The 21,333-nt window shown below is 37.2% G+C and overlaps 1 protein-coding gene across 8 annotated transcripts; it reads left to right on the forward strand.

Moving 5' to 3' along the window:
- Nucleotides 1-959: 959 nt before the first annotated feature.
- Nucleotides 960-19,539, forward strand: LOC122058893 (splicing factor YJU2-like). Of its 8 annotated transcripts, XR_006133977.1 has the most exons (8): nt 960-1,224; nt 4,294-4,351; nt 10,533-10,682; nt 10,790-10,924; nt 11,125-11,190; nt 12,410-12,523; nt 17,126-17,332; nt 18,040-19,539. XR_006133977.1 is itself a non-coding variant. In XM_042621590.1 (7 exons), exons 2-7 carry the CDS (start codon nt 4,328-4,330, stop codon nt 17,201-17,203), a joined length of 567 nt encoding a protein of 188 aa, XP_042477524.1. In that variant the 5' UTR covers nt 960-1,224; nt 4,294-4,327; the 3' UTR covers nt 17,204-17,395. The 8 variants fall into 8 exon arrangements, 7 of the variants coding, with proteins under 7 accessions (XP_042477524.1, XP_042477528.1, XP_042477526.1 ...); XM_042621590.1 differs by lacking the exon at nt 18,040-19,539 and having other exon boundaries at nt 17,126-17,395; XM_042621594.1 differs by lacking the exons at nt 4,294-4,351; nt 18,040-19,539 and adding an exon at nt 9,010-9,311 and having other exon boundaries at nt 17,126-17,395.
- Nucleotides 19,540-21,333: the final 1,794 nt, after the last annotated feature.

Raw genomic sequence — 21,333 nt, forward strand, 5'->3', positions numbered from 1 at the left:
AAAATGGAAAAAGACATCTATATTTGTTTCATATGCAACCTATCACACAAGCTTGGAACTTTCGACCTCAAGGTTGAGGTAAACAATCCATTGAAGCTACTAAGAGGCTTGTAAAAGATGTCTATTTTGATTCTCCTTTGTACGTTCCCATTGGTCCTCTTGCGCATGCATGTGCTACACTCCCCCTCATGATACATTTCTCCAAAAATCTAGGGAAAATTATATGATTACCCACTTTTGGGTTTCTCTTTATAAAATTACCCACCAAAAATTTCAGTTAACAAAAATACCTTAAATTATGTTTCCCTTTACAAAATTATCCACTTAAAGTTTAAGTTAACAAAAATACTCAAAATTGAGTTTAGGTTAACAAAACTATCCACTCAAAGTTTTAGTAATAAAAAATACATAATTATATGTGGAAGATGAAGAATCACTATTTTGGGTAGTTTTGTAAGTCAAAACCTGATTTTGGGTATTTTTGTTAACTGAAATTTTGGATGAGTAGTTTTGTAAACTCAAACCTAATTTTGGATATTTTTTATTAATCAAAACTTTTTGTGGGTAATTTTGTAAAAGGAATGCAAAAGTAGGTAATCATGTAATTTTTCCAAAAATAATGTAAGTGGGTCATTATTGGAGAGTACCCAAAATCAGGTTTTGTAAGTCAAAACCTGATTTTGGGTATTTTTGTTAACTGAAATTTTGGATGAGTAGTTTTGTAAACTCAAACCTAATTTTAGATATTTTTTATTAATCAAAACTTTTTGTGGGTAATTTTGTAAAAGGAATGCAAAAGTAGGTAATCATGTAATTTTTCCAAAAATAATGTAAGTGGGTCATTATTGGAGAGAATCTATTGTAAAAAATTGAATTACCAAATCGATTTCTGATTCAATATTTCAGATTGTTGTTTAAAATCTATTTGTTGATTAATTTACTGAAATCAATCCGAAATAGAAATCATATCAAGTCAGCCCGCGCCAGTGCGATTCTCCTATTCACCTTCTCCTTCCTTCTGAAATCCCTCTCTGACCTCCAATACCTTGACCGAACAAATTGGGTTTCCCTTTCTTTCTTTTTTCTTCAAATCTCAATTTTTTGAATTTCATCCCTACGAGCCCTACCTATCTTCTCCCCTTCCCCGTTATCTTATCGTCGATCATTCCCAAAGGAGGGTGGGAGATCAATTCTGCACCTCTTCAACTTCAGTAGAACACTTTGGTAACTTGTTCTCCTTTCCTTTCTATCGTATGGTATTTTCTGTTAATGTGTTCCGGGCTGTTTGATTGACTGTAATCGTTGTAATGGATACCGATTGCCATGAATGGAATGGAATGTCATGTCACTCCCTTTCAATCTTTGTTTTTTATTCAAATTTTTTCGTATGTTTCTATGGTTGTTTCGTTATTGTGTTCAATGGCTAGTTCAATGCACGAAGCATTGATAATGGGATGGAATCTCACTCTTTTTTCATCTTACTTTGTTTTCTTAATTAATTTTGATCACATGTTTCTGTAGTTATTTAGTTATTTTGTTCAATGGCAATTTCAATGCATGAAGCATTGCCAATGAATGGGATCAACTGTTGCATTCTTGTAATTATACTCTGTTTGTTATTGATTGTTTTCATTCTAATATTATGATAATTAATAAGTTTCCATTTCCGTTCGGGATTTTAGTTCGGTGGGGATGGACTACTTTTTCTACAACTGATTAGTTATTTGGTTCACATATTGCTAGTAGAAATGGCCTGCCCAAGTTAGATTGGCATGTTAAATTGCTTGCAGAAGTGGAGGGGAAGTAGGGAGCAGAGAGAAAAAAAAAAAAAATCCCTAGGTCCCATCCAGTTTCTTAGCTGTTGTTCTTAATGTTAGTAGTGAATACTCAATCTAATTAACTAAGTAATACCATGGTCCATGTGGAAACGCAACCCTAAAACGATGCAGAAGATAATGGAAAAACAAAACAAACAATGCACACGGATTTTACGAGGTTCGGCAAGGTTGCCTACGTCCCAGTGAGATGAGATCCTGCTTCACTATCAATGGAGAATAGGGTTACAGCGCTCGTCCTCACACCTCTCAGTATTGCTTGCATTATAGAGAAAGAAATCCTCGCTACAAATATATAGCGAAAAAACCCTAATCTGGAAAGTACACAATTGCCCTAAAATAAAAAATTCGAGCGGGGGGCTGTGCCCCCCTACACCCCCTGCTATGTAGGGGGACCTCCTGCCCCCCTTGCAACCCCCACGGCCAGCTAACTGGCTAGCTGGACCTCCGTCCTGCCTGTCTAGGTGCTGCACCAGTACTCCCTAGATTAAAATGCGACGGAATACGAGACATCATACACCAACAGGTCCACTGATTTTTTTTTTTTAGTGAATGACGATAGCTGAAATTAGTAATTCCTTCATACCTTAAGAATCAAAATCGAATGAGATTAAGTGAATCGTGTTATGGAGTGTTGGCTTGTGAGCTGCCATGTTAAATTGTACTGCAGGGGGCATGGGGACTCTCAGTATGGTTGTTTGTGCCTACCTGTTGGATTCAAATGACCTCAAGATTTCCAGCTTTCGCCTGAAATTTCAGACCTAATTGAGGAGAACCGAAGGAGTTCTTTCAGCCGCAAACCTTCAAGCATTGTGTTCTTCATCCTTGGTCGTAGAGAGGTTGAAGAAGAATTCCCATCATCACAAACTAACTCTTCTTTTGTCTTTTTGTGGTAGTCCTTTTTTATTCCGATTATTTCCCTTACTTTTCCTCTTTATTACACCCTGCCATCAAGTGTTTGTCATTCCAAGATTACCCCTCTCCTTGATATGTGCACTTGACTTCATTATTTACAAGTTGGCCACTTTTTTATAAGCTTTCATCTATTTACAAAACTGCTATTACTATTTGATATTTGAATTATTAGCTCTTGAGTGGGCCCATAAGCGATCCGATTCCAGTGTTGGGAATCCGGATCCGCATCAAGATGGATGATTTGAAATTTGTATAGACATATAGGGAGCCTTGTGCACTGGGTTGCTATTGTTGAAACTTTGGCAAGAGGTACAGGTGGATGACAGTGATTGTAGATGGTTCAGGCGATGAACAAGTGCAAGTCTGAAAAGAAGTGGGTGTCTTTCACTTCAGATTTGTTGAGTGGAAGTGATCTCTGAAACTGGATTGTAGCGGTAGAAGAGGTGGAACAATGCCACATTGTGTGGCGGCATAGAACTTACAGGACATCCTGAATGAGGGTGTGGGCCAGCCAGTTTGGGACTTTTTTCACATTGCATCACTGTCGAAGAAGTTAGTATATATTGCTTAAATTGAAGTCCTGATGCTGAAGTTTTGCTAGAATTTTGAGAGAACTTATGTGAATCGAATGGAAATTGATTATCGTCGATAGATTTATTTAACCAGTATTTCTCTCGCATGATGTTTGTGTGGAACCCCTACATTCTCAATGGTGGTTGTAATGGGCTCCTTAGGGTTTTCACCTCTGTCACAGCCCACTACTTGATATTTAGAAGGCAAAAAGACGAAATACGACATGTTTTGATGCAAGAAAATTAAGTTTTTGAAACTGGGCTTGAAGGCGAAATCTAGTAAAATTGGTTATGAGAGAGAATAAGTGGGACAAAAGGGGAAAAAAGACACATTGTTGTGGGGATTTAGGGGATTAGAAGACCAATAAAATAAATAAATAAATAAATGAGAAAGAAGAGTCGTAGGGAGTGAAAAAACTACTGAAATGAGTTAAGGTTGAAAGGAGGACTGAGATTCCTCTTATGAGGAGAAATGTATCTAGTTGATACTCCTTTATATCACAGGAGAAATCACAATTATCCATAGAGAATTGATAGCTCTATGCAGATGTTGCATCACACATGCAGGGTCCCATTGATGCAGTGGCATCCATTCCAATATGGGGTACCTCTTTGGCATGTGTGGCTAGCATCTTCCTTTATCTAAATGTTTTCTGTTCCCCGAACAGAAGAATCCATATTGCATTTTCTTGAGTAACTTCTCGTATGTAAAAGCAACATTGTGTTCATACACTGCTGGTTTTTGGGAATATTTAAGTAACAGTAAGGAAAATTCATAATTATATTTGGCTTTCATTAATTTCAGCTTGATAACTTAGACTAGTTAATGCTGTTGCAGCAGTTTCAAACTGAAAACTGAAACTAGTTTCTAGAAGTTGCTGGATGCATTAAAGTCTGTCTTTGTGAATGCTTCGGGGAAAATCAAAGATAAGCAACTAAGTTACCCTTTTTTCACCTCTTCTTGGCTACAGGTCAGCTATATTTCATTGTTTTTGAGAAGCAAAGATGGGAGAGAGAAAGAAGGTTTTGGTAGGTTATTGGTGATTTGCTTGTTCCAGTAATGGATTAAAGAAGCCTTTGCACTAAATGGTTTTGCGCCACCGATGAACTGGTGGAGCTCTGGCTAGTTCCCGCAACTGAAACATGCATTGAGAAAAGTAAAAGATGAGTAAGATAGTTAAACAGAAAGTGGGAATGGGTACTGGGTAATGATGGGTTTGTTTGCTTACATTCAAAGATGAGAGAAAGAAGTGATGATGAAAAAGAAGAAGAACATAGGAAGACCCATAAGCGTGGGCTGTTTCTGCATTTCTTGTTTTCTAGCTTTCTGTGGGTTTGATTTGCAGAGAAGGAAAGGGAGAGAACGGAGAGATCTGAAAATCTATTTCTTGATCTCCATTAATTTCTTGTTTTCTTCCTCCTCATTTATAATTGTTCAATCCATCTAACTACCACCAGTAGTGATCATAACTCCTATTTAAAGTTCCATCTCATCACAGCCTAGCATCAGTGATCCCCTTAAATGCATCTCTCTCCATCCTTCTCTGTTTTTGGTTGCAGAAATGAAAACCTGTTGAAACGAAGACAAAATTTTGTTGGATTTCCGAAAAACCAACAAAATCTCAAAAAAACCACCAGACACCATTGAAGACAAAATTTTGTTGGATTTCTGTTTTTGGTTGCAGAAACGAAAACCTGTTGAAATCCCTAGATATGAGCATCCACAAAATTTCTTTGTGGATGGAATTTAGGGTGGTATTTTTGAAGTGTATTCCTCATCTCCGTAAGTCTTGGTTTACCATTATCTGCCTATACCCGCTTCTTCTTCCCCATTTCTATTCCTAATTGCAGTGGCAGCGGGCGAGAGTGCTGTCTCCGTTCCCAAAAGGTAGTGAGTATAGACTGCCTCCCTTCTTCTTCTGTCTCTGTTCCCAGTTGATAGCAGCGGCAGTCGGCGAGTCCCTTCTCTATAAGTGTATTCCTCATCTCTAGCGAGTATCTGTTCCTTGACCAGAACAAAGAATAAACGAAGAAGGAAGAAGAGGAAGGGAGAAATAACAAGTTCACCCTTGAAGGGTAAATTTGTCATTGAAAAAAATAACAACAGTGACACATCATCACTTAATTTTTGTGAGCTAACGGAATGGATTTAAGAGTCATTATTTTTTCAAAATAGGGTATATACTTGATATTTTTGGGAATTTAGGGTGGTATCTCATATAAGATTTGAAAACAGGGATGGTACAAGATAATTTTCCTTTATCTTATTATCCACATGATCTATTAAGTTCTACTTTTTGGTAGGAGAATTATTTCTCTATGTTAAGTACGTATAGCTGATACTAGTACTAAAATAATACAAATCAATTATTTCAATGAACATGACTGTATACTGGTCTATATCTTTCTCCTCCTCTACTCACTTTCCCGTAAAAGTTGACAGTTAGACCTATTTCATTTAGTTCTATATGATAAACTTTTCAGATGTTTCAGCATTTTGAAGTCAGTCTGGTAATCCCTATCGATGTCCAAAACTAAGGGCCCGTTTGATTTTGTTTTTGCTGCTTCTTGTCTAGAAACAGCAGAAACAGTTTTTTCTGTTTCTGTGCTAAGAAACGATTTTTGGAATTGCAAAAAGGTGTTTGATTTTTCTGTTTCCCGAAACGTTTTCAATAGTGTAGTCCGGTTCAAGACACGAGTGAAGGCACGGCGTTGGAGTTGCAGGTATGCTTCGTGGAGATGAGCTTCAGAAGGATGAAGGCAGTCCTGAATTGTGAGCTTCGCACAACCAGGTTGGAGTTGCCACTTTTAGATAGCAATAAGTTTCAACAATGGGTTGGGGTTGGGTAGGTCGAGTGAAGTATCGGGGTTTTCACAATTTTTGTCCCTTCCACTTGTTTCTAGAAACAGAAAAATAAGTCTGACTTGTTTCTCCATTTCTGTTTCTAGACACAGAAATAGGCATAAATTTCTATTTCTATTTCTATTTCGAAAAACAAGTGAAACGAAACAGAAAAATTAAACAGTTTTTGGGGTGTTTTTTCGTTTCTAAGCACAGAAAAACGGAAAAACACGTTTTCTGAAAACAAAATCAAATAGGCCCTAAGACAAATCTCTTCAAAGTTACTAGCTCCTTCCTCTCTTGACTGTAAGAGGCAAAGCATATATATTCAGACATCGATGCAACAGTTCTTCTAGGTTTTGATGTTCTTAGTTTGAATGAGAATACTTGTTAGTAATTGAAACTTCAGATTTAGTAGTATATAGAGAAGTGATGCAGGGAGTTTTTGATGAATCTTGAATTTTTTGAGTTATATGGTCCAGGAAATAAAATACTGTGACAATTCTGGTTGAGGGTGTGAAATAATTAAAGCAATTAAGCAAAAAATTAAGGATATCACAAAGGATGAGGAAAGAAATACTCCCTCCATCCCACAATGACCACCCCCTTTGGAGAAGGAAATTTTTAAATACGAGAGGTTAAGCATTTAAAACCCCTCATTTTTCAGTTGCCCTTTAATTGCTTATCGAAATTCTCTTCACATTGGTCAGTAAATGAATCCGCTAAACAATGCAAGAGGGAAAATATTGAACTTAATAACCTTCTATACGTCACTATGAGGAATGAAGCAATTCAGTTCACTATATTTTTATTTTACCCTTCAAATTGCTTTTGTTGAATTAAAGTGTGAGTGGTAGTGATGAGCACATTTATGTGTGAAATCTAGGGTAGTAAAACATGCATTTTACATATTTAGAATGGAGCTACCTTGGGTTTTACTCTCTTTTTGCAGGTTTTATATTTTCAAAGCCTTAAGGACTGTCGGGCGCTATATCTTCAATTTTACACGTAAAGAGGTCCTATTTCTTTCCATGATTGCGAAGAGGACGAAATTCTGAGCAAGATGGACGTGTTCAATTAAAAGTACACATTCGTTTGGTCACCCGTACAAATGATTATTCTTTTTCGGGTCAGAAAAAGAATAATGGATCAGAACTGAACCGAGATGCAGAACCAGCCCATTTGCAATTGTCCCAGAGGTACAAGGAATACTCCAAATGCCAACAAGGATCGATGGACCACATCCTTAAGTGATTAAAGATTTGTTTTTGGTAACAACAACTACCTAGCTTAGTTGGTGAGCTATGGTGTACAAAATTCCCTTGCTCACCAAGAGGTCTCAAGTTCGAATCTCATGGTTGTTTTTTTTAGAGAATTTGTTGAAGATTTCCTGCTTTTCACTCACTTAAAGCACTAAGGGCATGGAGGGGATTTCCACATCAAATTAGAAGCAAGCAAAATCGTGGAAGGGTTCTTGCACAAGAGAAGAAAAAAAAAAAGGAAAGGAAAATCGTGGAAGCAAGAAGAGAAGAAAAAAAAAGGGAGAAATAGAGATTGTCCAAATCTTCTCTCTCCTCCACATCATCACCAAAGATTGTCCAAATCACACAAAGGAAGAAAAAAAAATCGTCCCTAGGAGAGAGAAAAAAAGAAGAAAAATAAATTAGAAAAAAAAAAGGAAAGAAAATAAGCAAAAAATTATAGGAAATTTCTCAAAATTTATTTCTCTCTTCTCTCTCCTCCATCTTAGCACTTTTGGACTCAAAAGATCTCACAATCAATTGTGGGTTTCTCTCTTTTAGGAAAGAGAAAATTGTTACCCTACCTCTCCATTCCCTATAAATACAACTCATGTAAGAGGAGGAGACACAATTCATTCTTCTTCTAGTTTTTTTTAGTTGCTCTCTCTCTCCCTCTCTCTCTCTTTAGTTTTAGTTCTTCTCTATTTTTGCTTTAATCACTTTTGTAATAGTTTTTTTTTTATGTCAATTAATGCAAGCACTCTTTATTTTTATTCAGTTCTTTTTATGTTTATGATTTATGCAATTGAGTTGTAATTTTTTAAGTTATAGTTCTAGGCTTAGATCTAGGTGACAAGATCACGAGCCGTGGAGCAATTTTTTTTCAAGTTCAAGCATTGATTCAAGTAAGTAGGCTCCTTCAGTAGTCTTCTCTCCCCCCTCTCATTCCCTCTTCTGACTACCCTTTCTTTCTTAATTTAGGATTTTTATTCAGTCGTTACATTATTGCTATTCCTTTCCCCCAAGGTTCATGGCTAGTGTATGTGTTGGCTTTGCCCCTCCTAGCCATAGAACCATCAATTTATTGCTTTTATTTTAATTGTCTCCCTTTCCCTAAAGCCAAGTAGAGTAATCCTTGTAAGAGTGACTCTCTGGTCAAGTAGGGAAGCTCATATTATGATGCATCCCTCGGGCTAAGTAGAGAAACCTACTTGTGAGTCTCTCTCTAGCTTTATCCCCTTTCTTTTACTTTATTTTTATTTCAACTTTTATTTTTTTCCTTTCTTATTATTTTTTTTTAATTACGTGGGTTGTTTATTTTCAGTTATTTATTTATTTTATTTTAATTGCGTGGCTTGCGTCTTTAAATTCTTAGATGACGAATGGTTAGGACGTTATTTTAGATACTTATGTTTAGGACGGTAATTAGAATTAGATCACAACCATTAATCGGTTCACTTTCACATTATTAAAAGAAATAAAAAATAAAGTGGCTGCTCTCCCTGTGTTCGACCCGTAGCTACACTGATCCGTACGCTTGCGGTTACATTTTAAATTTCAAACAGGTAGATTATGTAAATTTACTTCTAAGTGGAATCTTGCAGGGGGTTGATAGAAGTTGCAGCGGCCAGGGTGGTTGGTGGCCTTCCCATCTGCTGTGAGCTGCCATTGCTCCCAATCTCGTCTCCATTCCCACCTCTCCCGTCACTGCACCCACCTGCTGAGGAGCTTTAAAATCTGCAGTTGAGAGGGGCAGGGAATGGGGAGGGAGGATATGGTGGGAGAGGCCAGCCAGAGAGGACACAGTGGGGATTTTGTACAATGATTCCTTAAAGTGAGTTCACGAGACTATCCCTCCACTCCAACCGAGCAAAAGCATCTGTGGGGGTAGAAAAGTCATAGTGAAGTAAAGTTATTCACTCTTCATAGTTCTGGGAAAGATTACCCTGTATATATATATATATATATATATGTATATAAATTTAGAAATCATATGCAAACTAGTCAAAGAAATCACCAGCATAAGAAGGCACAGTTGAAATCAGAATTAGATTTATGTTTCTAGAAAGGAATGAAGAACCTGATGAAGAAAAGATGGATTATTGTAGCTGCAGATTATATAACTCAAGAAATCAATTGATATATCGACAGTAAGCCAAGAACATTTGAAATAAATTAAACTATTATTTTTTTCATTCATTTGATATGCAAAGGAAGAATTTATTAATGAAATAAAAAATGGCCAAGGTGTCTGTTAAGGGTCAAAGAGAACAGCCAAGTCAGCTATACCAACAGATAGAATCCACAATATCCTACTACTGCTCCAAACCCCACTGATTTCTAAGAGTTCAAAGATTTACATCTCAAAGTTCAGAGCAGGAAGAATCCCTCCATAAGAGATTGTATCCGTCTCTGGTTACCACCACATGGAATGAATTATTATGGTGATTGAACACTGGACCATTCTTAGCTCTTCAAATGCACCTGAAAACAGCACTATGGATAAAGATTCATTCTTGTAATTGCCACTTGATGGAATTGTGGAGTCTGTTTATATTTCTTGAAAATAAAATACAGGTTTTATGCATAATATCATGAAGTGTTTTCCTTTGTTTACCCCCAGATGAAAAGAATCGTCATGGTTGTTGAACACTTGATCATTCCTAGCTCTTCAAATGCACCAGAAAACAGCACTATGGATAAAGATTCACTCTTGTAATTGGCTAATTCCCACTTGATGGTTTATATTTCTTGAAAATAAAGTACAGGTCTGATTACATATAATGAGGTGTTTTCTACCATGTTGTGAGTATATAGAAGTATCCATTTCATTTTTCATGGAAATTTAGTAGTTAATGGGATCACCTTAAATATGGTTTATTTCCGGTCTGAAAGATCTGTATAAGTCTTTGGTGCCTTTATTTAGAATAATATGCAGTGTTTGGATGAAATAAGTGGTGTGATAAGGCATTTTATCTCTTTAAAACTGAACTGCAATATGCTAGATAACTTTTAACTTATCAATCATTTATAATCCTTGGGTGTAATAATACAGCATATCTTAATGTTTACCCTTTTCATCTATTAAACTGTATTCTGCTAATTTGAGTTTTAAAATATTTTGCAGACATATTTGGGAATCCAAAAATTCCGGTACTACTTCAAATGCACCAAGTGCTCTGCTGAACTGACGATGAAGACTGATCCACAAAATTCAGATTATGTTGTTGAGGCAGGTGCAACTCGCAATTTTGAGCCTTGGCGTGCAGAGGATGAGGTGACTAACTAGTAACTAGGGACACTTTCTCATCTATTAATCCTTGGGTGGTTTTTGAAATTAAATTCTATGGTTCACTGTTTATTTGCTGTTATATCTTTAACCAGGAAGTTGAAAAAGAGAAGAGGAAACGGGATGAAGAAGAGATGGGAGATAAAATGAAATCCTTGGAGAACAGAATGTTGGATTCAAAAAGAGAGATGGATATTCTTGCAGCACTGGATGAAATGAAGTCAATGAAGGTATCTTTCCGGTTAATGATTATTGGGTTTAGAAGTTCCGGTTGGATGTAAATATTTCTAGATTATGAAGTGGCCAAATGCCTCATGAATAGGTTGATTATTGTAATTCATGAAGGCAATGTCCTTTTGTGCTCTGCTCTCTGATTTATCAGATCGATTTATGAGTCACTGAAACAAAGTTCTGCTCTATGATTTTTCACTCTAGACATGCAAGCGTGAGTGTAGATGCGATGCTTGAGGCCTTGCAGCGCACAACCGAGGAAAAGGTATGATGGTTCTGTTGTCTACTTTCATTTAATTCAGATTCATGGATGCAAATGGAATTACTTGAGATATCTAAAGCCTTAATGCCCAAATAAAAATGCAACATGTGTGCTGAACTTAAATAATACTTGGAATGTTAGTTCCTATTAGCACGGAGGTGCAGTGATGCAGTAGCACTCAACTGGTTGGACCTGCATGATCGGCTTTGAAAACCCAAACCCAGACGGAACTGGCCCAACCCAGGTTTTTGGTCTAATAAAGGCTGGTGGTAGTTTAGTTAGGCTCTCTTTGGCATAGTTTGTAGTAATATTTATGACCTATTAGGTGATTATTTGTAGGTCTTGGTTTATGTGTATTAGGCGTTATGTGTAGGTCGCGGTCTAATTGTTTATAGCTAGAATAGTAGTTGGGGGGGGGGTACTTTGGTATTGCTCTTGTGCTCTTTAAGTCGGTTCTTGGTTTGTTGATTAAAATAAATACATGATAAGGTCCACGGTTTGAGATATTCTGTTCACAACTCAACTGTGGGAAGTTCTCTCTCTTTCTCTTGACTTCTCTTCCTCTTCTTCTCTTCTTTCTTCTTCATTGTTTCTGTTCTTAGTGCTTTGATATTGTCACAGTTACAATGGAGGCAAAGATTGGCAGACTGTTTTGCAGATGATTTAACTGAACAAGGAGCTTTAATATGTGCTCTATCAAGTGAACCTGGCCTCTCCTTATTCTTTTTATGATTATCAGCACACCTTTATAACTAGGGTGGCGTTGAATTAGGTTTTTATTATATTAATGGAATCTTATTATTGTTGCACCTCTTTAATTAGATGCTATTGTATACCAGTACATGTGCCTTTGATCTATAAATCTTCATTATCCATAAAATAGGGTTTTCCGTTCATGAGGACTAGGGTACAGAACCTTTGTTGGTCCACCCATCACTTTGTGAAACCTGAAAAAACAAACTTTGAATTTCCGGAGCCCATATACTTTGGATAACTGATAAAGTGGAACAATTTTTTTGTTCTGCTGACTTCAGTTTGGAATTACTGACTCTGTCGAATTATTTTTATGCTTGACAAGAGAAGAAATTGGCTAATTGTTTTTCTTTTTGGGTGGAGATTTGCAGCTGTTGCAATTGCTGTTTTTGTCCTCTCTTTTTGAAAGTTTTGTTCCTCATATGGGTTGCTTCCATTTTCCTTTTCTTTAAATTTAAGTATTGCCCAGGGATCAAAGAACTATGTTAGAAGGATTTATGATGATGATGAAAATGGCGACGAAGATGATGATTTAAATCAGCTTTCTACTGATGGTGGCACGTCATCAATTGCTGGTTCCAAGGTATGGTTTCCACCCCCCCTTCTTTTGATTATTCAGTTTTTTTTTTCTCCCTCTGTGGGCAATTATTTCTCTTGATATGTCTCTAATAAAAGAAAAAAAGAAAGAAGGTAGAAGATGAAACAAAGAAAACAGAATACAGGAAAAGGGGAAAAAGTTATTTAGAGGAGAACAAAGAAAGAGGGGGACAATTGACTGCCACCCATGGTTTAAGAACTCGGCGAGATCTAGCTACTTGAAAATGGCTAGACGAGATGAGAGGCGATATATAAAATGTACAATATCTCGGTCAAGATCTTAGTTAATATCTCTGTCTCGACTCGACTCGACTCGAGACCAACTTACATGGGGTATATGCGTAATTTTGACCCTCAACTCGACATAACTTGACATCTCTCGCCTTTTCGCCCTACTGTGAAGAAAAAGTGAGCTTTTGGTGGGTTTTCTTGCCAAAATTCTCCTCAACAATGTAGATTAACAACTTCAAGACTTGGAGATTGGAGATTGGAGATTGGAGATTATCACTTCATCATCAACCTTTGGAGATCATTTTCTTCTCAAGAACAGTTTTAAGTAAAAACAACTTTGCAAATCATTTTTTTCAGAGAAACATGGTCAATAGTTGTTTGTTTTTATTGTGGAACAGCCTAGGATGAAGGATCCGAAGAATACTTACATAGGGTACAAAGAAGACTTACATAGGGTACGAAGTCAAAGTATCATTTGGGGTTTGATTTAAAAAAAAAATGATATTTCTACTGTGTTTAGAAGGCCTAAAATAGGGTAAGTGGCAAGTTTCAAGGGCGACAAAGACCATATGACCATCGAGACCAATCACCGAGTCAACCGGGAAAAAGTACAAGATCTTGGCGAGATTTCGCCAGATCTCTTTTTTTTTTTGTTTTGTGAGACGGGGGGTGAGAATGAGATCTTAAACCTTGCTGCCACCGCCAACAACAGTAGCATTCGCCACTCTCCCACAAGGAGGAGGTGGAGAAGAAGAACAAAAGACCAGAGAAGCAGAAGAGAAGAAAACGAAGGAGCAGAGGAGAAGAAAACAAAGGAGCAGAGGAGGAATAAGGTGGAAGGAGGGTGGAGGGAGGAGGTGGAGAAAGAAAAAGAAGAGGGGGCCCAAGGGGGGTGGAGGAGGGTGGTGTGGAAGGGAAAGTGCAGGAGGAGCAGGAAAAGTCTAAGTATACAATGTACACTAAGGTCTACAGATGATTCTATAGGCCCCGTTTAAAGAAATCCTATTTGAGCATGACGATAGGGTCCACAGCCAAAGCTATATACCCCATGTAGAACCCTTATTCTAGAATCTTCTTATTAGAAATTGAAATTGAGTGGTCTAGATTGGTTATCTTTCAATTTTTATCAGCTATGTATTGTCATCATTCCCTTATTATGTTTTTAGCTATCCATTTTATTTTTTTTTTTCAAAATGTAATGTATCTTCAGAGCTTTATACTTCCACGTGGCCAACTCTAATTGAGTTCAAAATTGACAGGTTATCGGGGTATCATGGTGCAAACTTGTACACAAAATTTGAATACTAATTGATTTGCCACATGGCTACATGCCCTAAGCATTTCCAAGCGTTTCTTGACCATTTCCATGTGTATCTTTAGCATATCTTGCATCTCTCTAATACGTCTTTTAAAACCACCCTCCTGATACACGGACCAATACCAATACTCTACACCTTGGACGGGAGACCATCTCTAATCACAGGAAGCCATAATCCATTTCATTCTATTCAAAATTCTGACATGCAAAGGATCACTTTTTTTTTTGGGGGGGGGGGTGGTATAAGGGATCACTTTACGGGAACTATCTATGAATGGCAAAGGCAGTTATTAGCTGGACGTCATTTAATACAGAGGTCCTCCAAGCGACCTTCCTCTGCCTTCCGCATAATCTAGTCTGCAGGTTCTTTAGAGTTTTCAAACACCATTCTGCTCCTCTCACTCTATAAACTCCATAAAACAGTTCCTTGAATGAGCCCTGTAACCTATTTACTTCTTCCCATGAATCCCACTGATGTAGATAGGGCTGTCAAAGGGTTACATTGGCTGAGGAAGATCCCATTCGAAGGAGGAAAGCCGGCCAGCCTTAGTCTGATCAAGCCAGCTATCCAGCTGGCCAGTTCTGTTGTATGCTGGTCCTCCACAGCTGACCAGCAAACCAGCATAGCTCCTTTTTCTGGTTCAGTTTTGCTACTTCAGAACCAGACCAGATTGGCCATCAAACCAGCTATATTTCCCCTTTATTATGTTTTCTTTATTGTCTTCTAGAAGGCCATCTACAGCAGCAACCGATGGAGGAGGCCAGCAGCTTCCAGTAACTTGTGTTACTGTTCATGTGAACAGTATTTTCTACCTTTTTGTCTTCTTATCATTTGACTTGGTCAACCATGGTTTTGAGTGAAGATCAAGTGTTCTAGAAGAGTCCTTATTGTTCTATGTTAGCTGCTTAGTAGACAGGTTAGTAATTAGTTGCCTAAGCTAGTTAGTTTCTATTTTATCCTAGTTTCTTTTTTTAGTTTTGTTTCTAATTTGTAAGGCTGTGCCTAGCCTATTTAAAGAGACTTTTGTAATCAATTGAAGAAGTTAATGAAGAATGATTTAGAGATGGTTTATGCTGTTTTTCTGTGGGATGCAGTTGGGTGAGATGCCCTAGGTGAGATGCCTAAACTTGAGGGGTAAGATGCCCAAAACCTAACCTTCTTTTTCCCCCTCGTCAACCCTCCATTAATTTCTCCTCTTTTTTTCTGTTTTAGCCTTTGTGAGAGAGTGTTTGAGAGTTATTTGAAGACCTGAAGTTCAGCCTACAGGTCAGTTCCAGTACACCCAAGGAGATCAGAATCGATTCCAGCCATTGTCCGGGTTTTGGAAACTTGGATCGAAGTCTAGATCTCCCAAACTAGCCAGCAGTTCAAGCTCATCTTTTGAAGGACACCTAGACAGGTTACAAGGGATCTTTCCAATTTTGATGATCATCCGATGCCAGGAACCCTAGTTTCTGAAGAGTGCTCAAAAGTTTCCGGATTCATGTCACAGCATAACCCTCAATTCCATAATTGGAATTGTCTCATATTTTAAGGGTTTGTTTAATACCACAAGAGGAACATTCCATCAAAATCTGAACTCTACCAGAGACTCCTACTGGCAACCGCAGGCTTCCTCCTATTTCAGCCAGATTTGAACTTTGGTTCTAAATCTGATTTCAGATTTGAATTTGTGGGATCCTAACTGGGGTTGGGTAGTTCCTACCTAGCCTTACATCACCCACATCCTTCCATCAAGAAGAGCCAGATGTTGACTGGCAGATATTCAATTCTTCCAAGAGGCAACTCCAGATCTCATGAGCAAAGAGACAATGCAAGAGCACATGGTTCACAGAGTCTACTGCAGTGGGGCAGAATATGTAAACATTTAAGGTTTTGAAACTCTGTATCAGTTGCAGGATTGAGCCACTGATCTGGAGTTGACTCAGCCCATCCAACTGAAGTTTGGCCCAGGTTTGGATTTTATCCTTTGCTACTGGTCGGACATAGCACTACACCTTCGATGGACCCAACCAGGCTTGAAAAGGAAAATCGGGTCTTTCTAATCTGAGTTAGGATTTAAAGTATGACTTCACAAAGAAGGTTATTGATCCTCTAGTCCTTGATGCTCTCTTGTCTTCTTAACTGACCTGAATGATTGCATTATCATTGAGGGAAGGATATTAGAAAATTGATTGATTTCCCAATTGCAAATCTAGAAATGTTCAAGAAGTAACCCTAAAAGAATACTGTATATAAAAATTTGAAGATTTTTTAGGAATAAACATGTGGTATTCCTACATTTATTTTGATAAGTACAAGAATATCAAAACCAAGATAAAGATCAAGTATTACATTGGTAAGAACAGAAGATTGAACCTAAAACCCATGTCAATTAGTAATACTGGATGCCTATGTATTTTTAGTCAGTAAATGTGGCAACCAAGAAAAGTAGACACATAGGAAGCGTCATTCAAAAGTCAAAGGCACCGTTTGATAACATTTCTGCTGTTTCTGTGTCTAGAAACAGCAGAAATGGCTTTTCACGTTTCCGGAAACAAAAACGAATTTTTTGGTGTTTGATAAACTTGGTTCTCGAAACGTTTTTTGCAAACATAATGCCACTAATAAACCCAACAGTATCATCGGATGCCCAAAAGGGAGAGAGGGTTCGGTTGCCTCTTTTTAGGTTTAAATAGTTGAGAGATTTATCGGGAACAATAGCCTTTTTTTTCTCTCAAATTCGTTTCTAGAAACAACGAAACAAGTCCGACTTGTTTCGTCAAAGTCGTTTCTAGAATTGTAAATAGACATAAATTTTGATTTATGTTTCTTGAAACGGGTGAAACGGAACAACTTTATAAAACGCTTTTTGGGTTGTTTCTCCATTTCTGAGAACAAAAAAACGCAGAAACGGAATGTTGTCAAATGGTGCCAAAGTTTAAGAAAATGATATTTTGGTACTTATTGTTATTTGGTGCCATGGTCATTTAATCAAATTGCACGAAGTTCTGTAAATATGTACTTTGTGAACTAATTGTGTTTACCCTTTTTGACAGAAATTGTTGATGATTCTGAGGCTCCTAAAAAAGACAAATCCGTCTTCAAAACTAATTTTGTCAGAATTTCTGTTGTGAAGAAACCTTTTCCACCTTCTACTGAAAGCAATCAAGGGGAAGAGAAGAACAAGAAAGAAGAGGAGCTGAAAGCCACTGATACATGCCCTGTACTTCAGTCCTTGTATCAAGACTATGGAAGTGATGAAAGTGAGTAGCACTTTTTGTAATTTGCCTCATTAATTTTTTAAGGATCATCATTTTCTTTTGTGACTTAGGTTCTTATTAGAAACTAACAGGAAGAACAACCCAAGCCCCAGACATCAGAACACACACTATCGACAAACCAGGGTGGTTAGTCTCTCACAACAGACCAAATAGCCTATCCCTGCAAGTTTTAGTTGCCAGAGTTTGCGCTGTTGTACTACTAAGTCTGGAAGCGTATAATAAGTTACAGAATACGAATGACTTTGGGAGATCCCTAGTATCAAAAAATGGCAAAAACATATCCCACTGCCAACCCTTAACTTTAATTAAGTGATGAATTGTTCAGCATATGATTCCTCGACAAGCCTAGTTTCCATGCATTTTGCATGTTTGAATTTTCTTGTGAGAAACCAACCTACCATTATTTGGGTGAGCTTGCACGTGTAGATATATGTTTGCGTTCTGTAGCTGAAGTAACATAATTATCATCATGAACAACCTATTCAGACATTTTGTTATTGCATCAGCTTACTTTAACTTAAGGCAGTCCTTTGATGGTGGATCACAAAATACTTCCTTTTAGATTGTGGGCTAGCCCTCTTGACCTGGGTGATGACCGAAAATACTCTTTGCAACACGTAATTGTGAACACATCTTAGCAACACATAATTCTGAACACATCTTACTTATTTCATCAATGTTAATATTAGGTCATCGGGTCGGTATTCTTGAAGATAGTGTCATTTCAGACTCATGAAATTTGATAGAGAAAGAGGACAGCAGAAGAGAGAGCAGATACACATTAATAGTTACTTAGGGTTGATCCAGTTGACTAAATCAAAGAAACATGTATTCTGGGACTTTGATTCTGTTGAAGCCAAGAATAGAACCATAAATTTTGCAACAAATGGCGCATTCGGCTCAGTTTTATTACAAAGAGCAGAACACATCTGATAAAAGCCTTGCAGCTTGTTTCCCTCTTATACAGTCAAAAGAATATGTTATTTTAAGTGGCATGTGGGTCACATTATGCAACCATGAAGTGATTTTTTTAAGGTTCAAGGGTCGATATATAAAAATAAAGAATAAGAACACTTGCATCTTAAGCAAGTTTTCCAGTTGTGATTTAAAGTAAGGTTACCATTCATCTTCTGAGATATATATTCAGAATGCATGTAGTGAAACAGTGTTGTGTTTTTATTTGGACATTGGACCCATCCCACCTAAGATTGTTGGATTCAAACAGTTTATGAAGCCAGAGATAGATATTACATCAGAGGTGAAGGGAGATTTGGAAATTCAAGGATCTTCCCAAACTGTGACAGTCCATCACATATACCTACAAACCATATTCTCTAGGATGGTAAGACCATGAAAATACTTCTCAAAATGTGGAATTAGATGGACATGTTCTTCAAAGAGATTGATCTTATAATGTATGTGTTGAATTTAAGGATGGATACCTGTAGACTCTTTTTCAGAAAGAATCCTTCAACTGAGTAGGCTCCTGTTGTTTCAGTGTAAAATTTTACATGTTGAAAAATTTTCCAGTGTTTATTTTCGAGAGGTAGAATGTGGAGTAAAACATCATTGAAATACCAGTGGCCTATTTAGAATTCAAAATGTTTTTTGCTTTGTCCTGCATTCTATCCTTTTGGATTACCTCTAGAGGTCTAGATACCTAGTCTCTTTACTAAACTCATATCAGCAGTTCACTGTCTCTTTCTGGATTGTTGTGTTTGGTTCTCCCACACAGCCCTTACTGAGTGAATGAGCCACCGTCACCTGCACATCTCTGCTCATGAATCCACCTCCAGCACCAAGTCATCGACCCTATCCAGCATATCCATTGCAGCCTTCAAAGCTGAAACCACTCCGAGCCCCAACAAACGGAGCTGTGATAGAAAAGCCCTTGATATAAATCCTCATCTTTCTCATCCATTCTGCCAAGAATCCAAAATCTCTACAGAATTGGAAGTGAAATGGTTTTTCAGGTGGTGAGGATTATTTCAAAATTGGGTTGAAGAACAGATGGAAATTATCAGAACCTGAATCATCCATGTCTTTGCAGATCTCTCATGAAACCGTTGTTCTTGTTTTCATTGAAACTAATACGTCTTTTGGAGAAGTTGATTCTTGATGAAGGAAACTGCAGAAAAAGGGCTAATTTTAATCCATATGGGCCTTGGATTAGATTAAACATATTGTTGGGTCTCTGTACAATGGGTTTTCATAGTAAAATGCTGCTTTAATGGGTTTAAGCAATGGGAAGTTGGTAGGAAACATGATCTGTTTTAGGAATTTACTTTCTACTTTGTTACATTTTGCAACCAAACGGCTAACTCTAACGAGGAATAGTTTCTTAATTTGGTGTTCTGAGGCTCCAAGTAGTTTCTATTTCTGAAATTGGAGTGTGGATCAGGTTCTCGAGAACTATTCTTGTACGGGCTGATCTACACAGATGGAATCCACCAAAGAGTTAGTTGTTGAGTGAATTACATCTGTGTAGATCAGCCCCGTACGAGAATGGTTCTCATGAGGACTTGATCCTCTCTCCTGAAATTGGTAAGCCCCAGCCGACTCAAGTTCTCCTTACCTGGTAAGCCATTATCGGCCTTGTTTTTTTACAATGAAGCTGTTTATGTTTTTAGTGCCATGCGGATTCATGGTATACTGGGATGGACTTCCACTTCCTCAACCTGGGTACGTCGTGAGACAGTTCAGTTCCTATCTACGCTTAAAAGGGAGAACTGCAAGGAGCAACCCTAGTACGAGAGAACTGGGTTGGGCCAACCTATGGTGTACAGGTTGGTTATGCCAATAGCAGTGATGTTCTGTTCCTCATTTGGACAATCCGCCCCCTTGTATGAAATGACAATTTTTACCCTTCTTGAAAGAAAATTGTTGTATTAAGAAGGCAAAGGAATAATATTACAAATTATTTAATACCGCAAGAGGCATCGATTATGAAAATGAATTAGAGCCCTAGCGAAAAAGGTGGTCTTTGAAAATGATGCTACTTTCTAAGTCGTCAACTCTATTTTATTTTCCTTACAAAAAAAATAAAAATTATTTCAATTGAGATTCTGGAAACATACCCATCACACAACACCTCAGGTTCCGTTTGGTTTGGCTGCAAGGCAAATTAAAGATGAGGGAAGTGAACAATTTTTTTACTTAAAAAGGAAAATAATGATTGTAAAAACAACTTAAAATACTTACCATATTTAGTTGTGAAAATTTTTAAACATAATGTTTATTTTACTTTTCAAATCAAAGGGTTTATTTATTTATTTATTTCTTTTGGATAATGAAATCCAAGGGGTTTGGGTGTAAAGTCAAATGAATTTTTTTACCAAATATTGATTGATTTGGAGTTAATGATATAATGGGGAATAATGATTACAAAAGTTATATTTTGAAAATTTTTCGAACCGAAATTCCCAAAATGGATTAAAGAATACATGTTAGGCTAATTTAAAGGGAATAAAAGCCAATGGACGTCGTAAAAAGCCATTTTATGCTTGTAGAGCTGAATCAGAATATTTGTTCTTCATAATATACATTTATGTGAAAAAGTTTCCAAGACAAATTTCCATTCACTCTATAAACCTAACAAAATGTCATGTAGAGAAATTTTTGTTTTTTTTTTTTTCCTTCCCTTTTTCGCTTCAAGAAAGCAATCAAGTGCTGACTTACCATAGCATAAAGAAGGTTACTGAGGAAGTTTACCAAGAAAAAATGAAAGAAAGAAGGTTAATGAGCAAATGCTATATACATAACATATGGACACATAATTAATTGGATTGAGTTTTGCTTCACCCATAGTGAAAGAGGAATCCTTTCATTGATGACCATTAATGGGCTTCAATGATTGTTTGAGAATGGTAAAGATCATTTCAAACTTCTAGCATATAGGGGATATGTATATATAAAGATAGATTCATAGGTGATTCTTTACTCTGGGTGTAAGAAAACCTTCCCCTAATTAAAACTGGGGAGAA

This window comes from Macadamia integrifolia, chromosome 13, assembly GCF_013358625.1.
Source record: "Macadamia integrifolia cultivar HAES 741 chromosome 13, SCU_Mint_v3, whole genome shotgun sequence".
Taxonomy (NCBI): domain Eukaryota; kingdom Viridiplantae; phylum Streptophyta; class Magnoliopsida; order Proteales; family Proteaceae; genus Macadamia; species Macadamia integrifolia.

Coding starts and splice junctions, on each gene's coding strand:
- LOC122058893 (XM_042621590.1), top strand. CDS start 4,328: ATGGGAGAGAGAAAGAAGGTTTTG. Junction 4,352..10,532: donor GAGAGAGAAAGAAGGTTTTG/GTAGGTTATTGG, acceptor AATATTTTGCAG/ACATATTTGGGAATCCAAAA. Junction 10,925..11,124: donor ATGAAATGAAGTCAATGAAG/GTATCTTTCCGG, acceptor ATGATTTTTCAC/TCTAGACATGCAAGCGTGAG.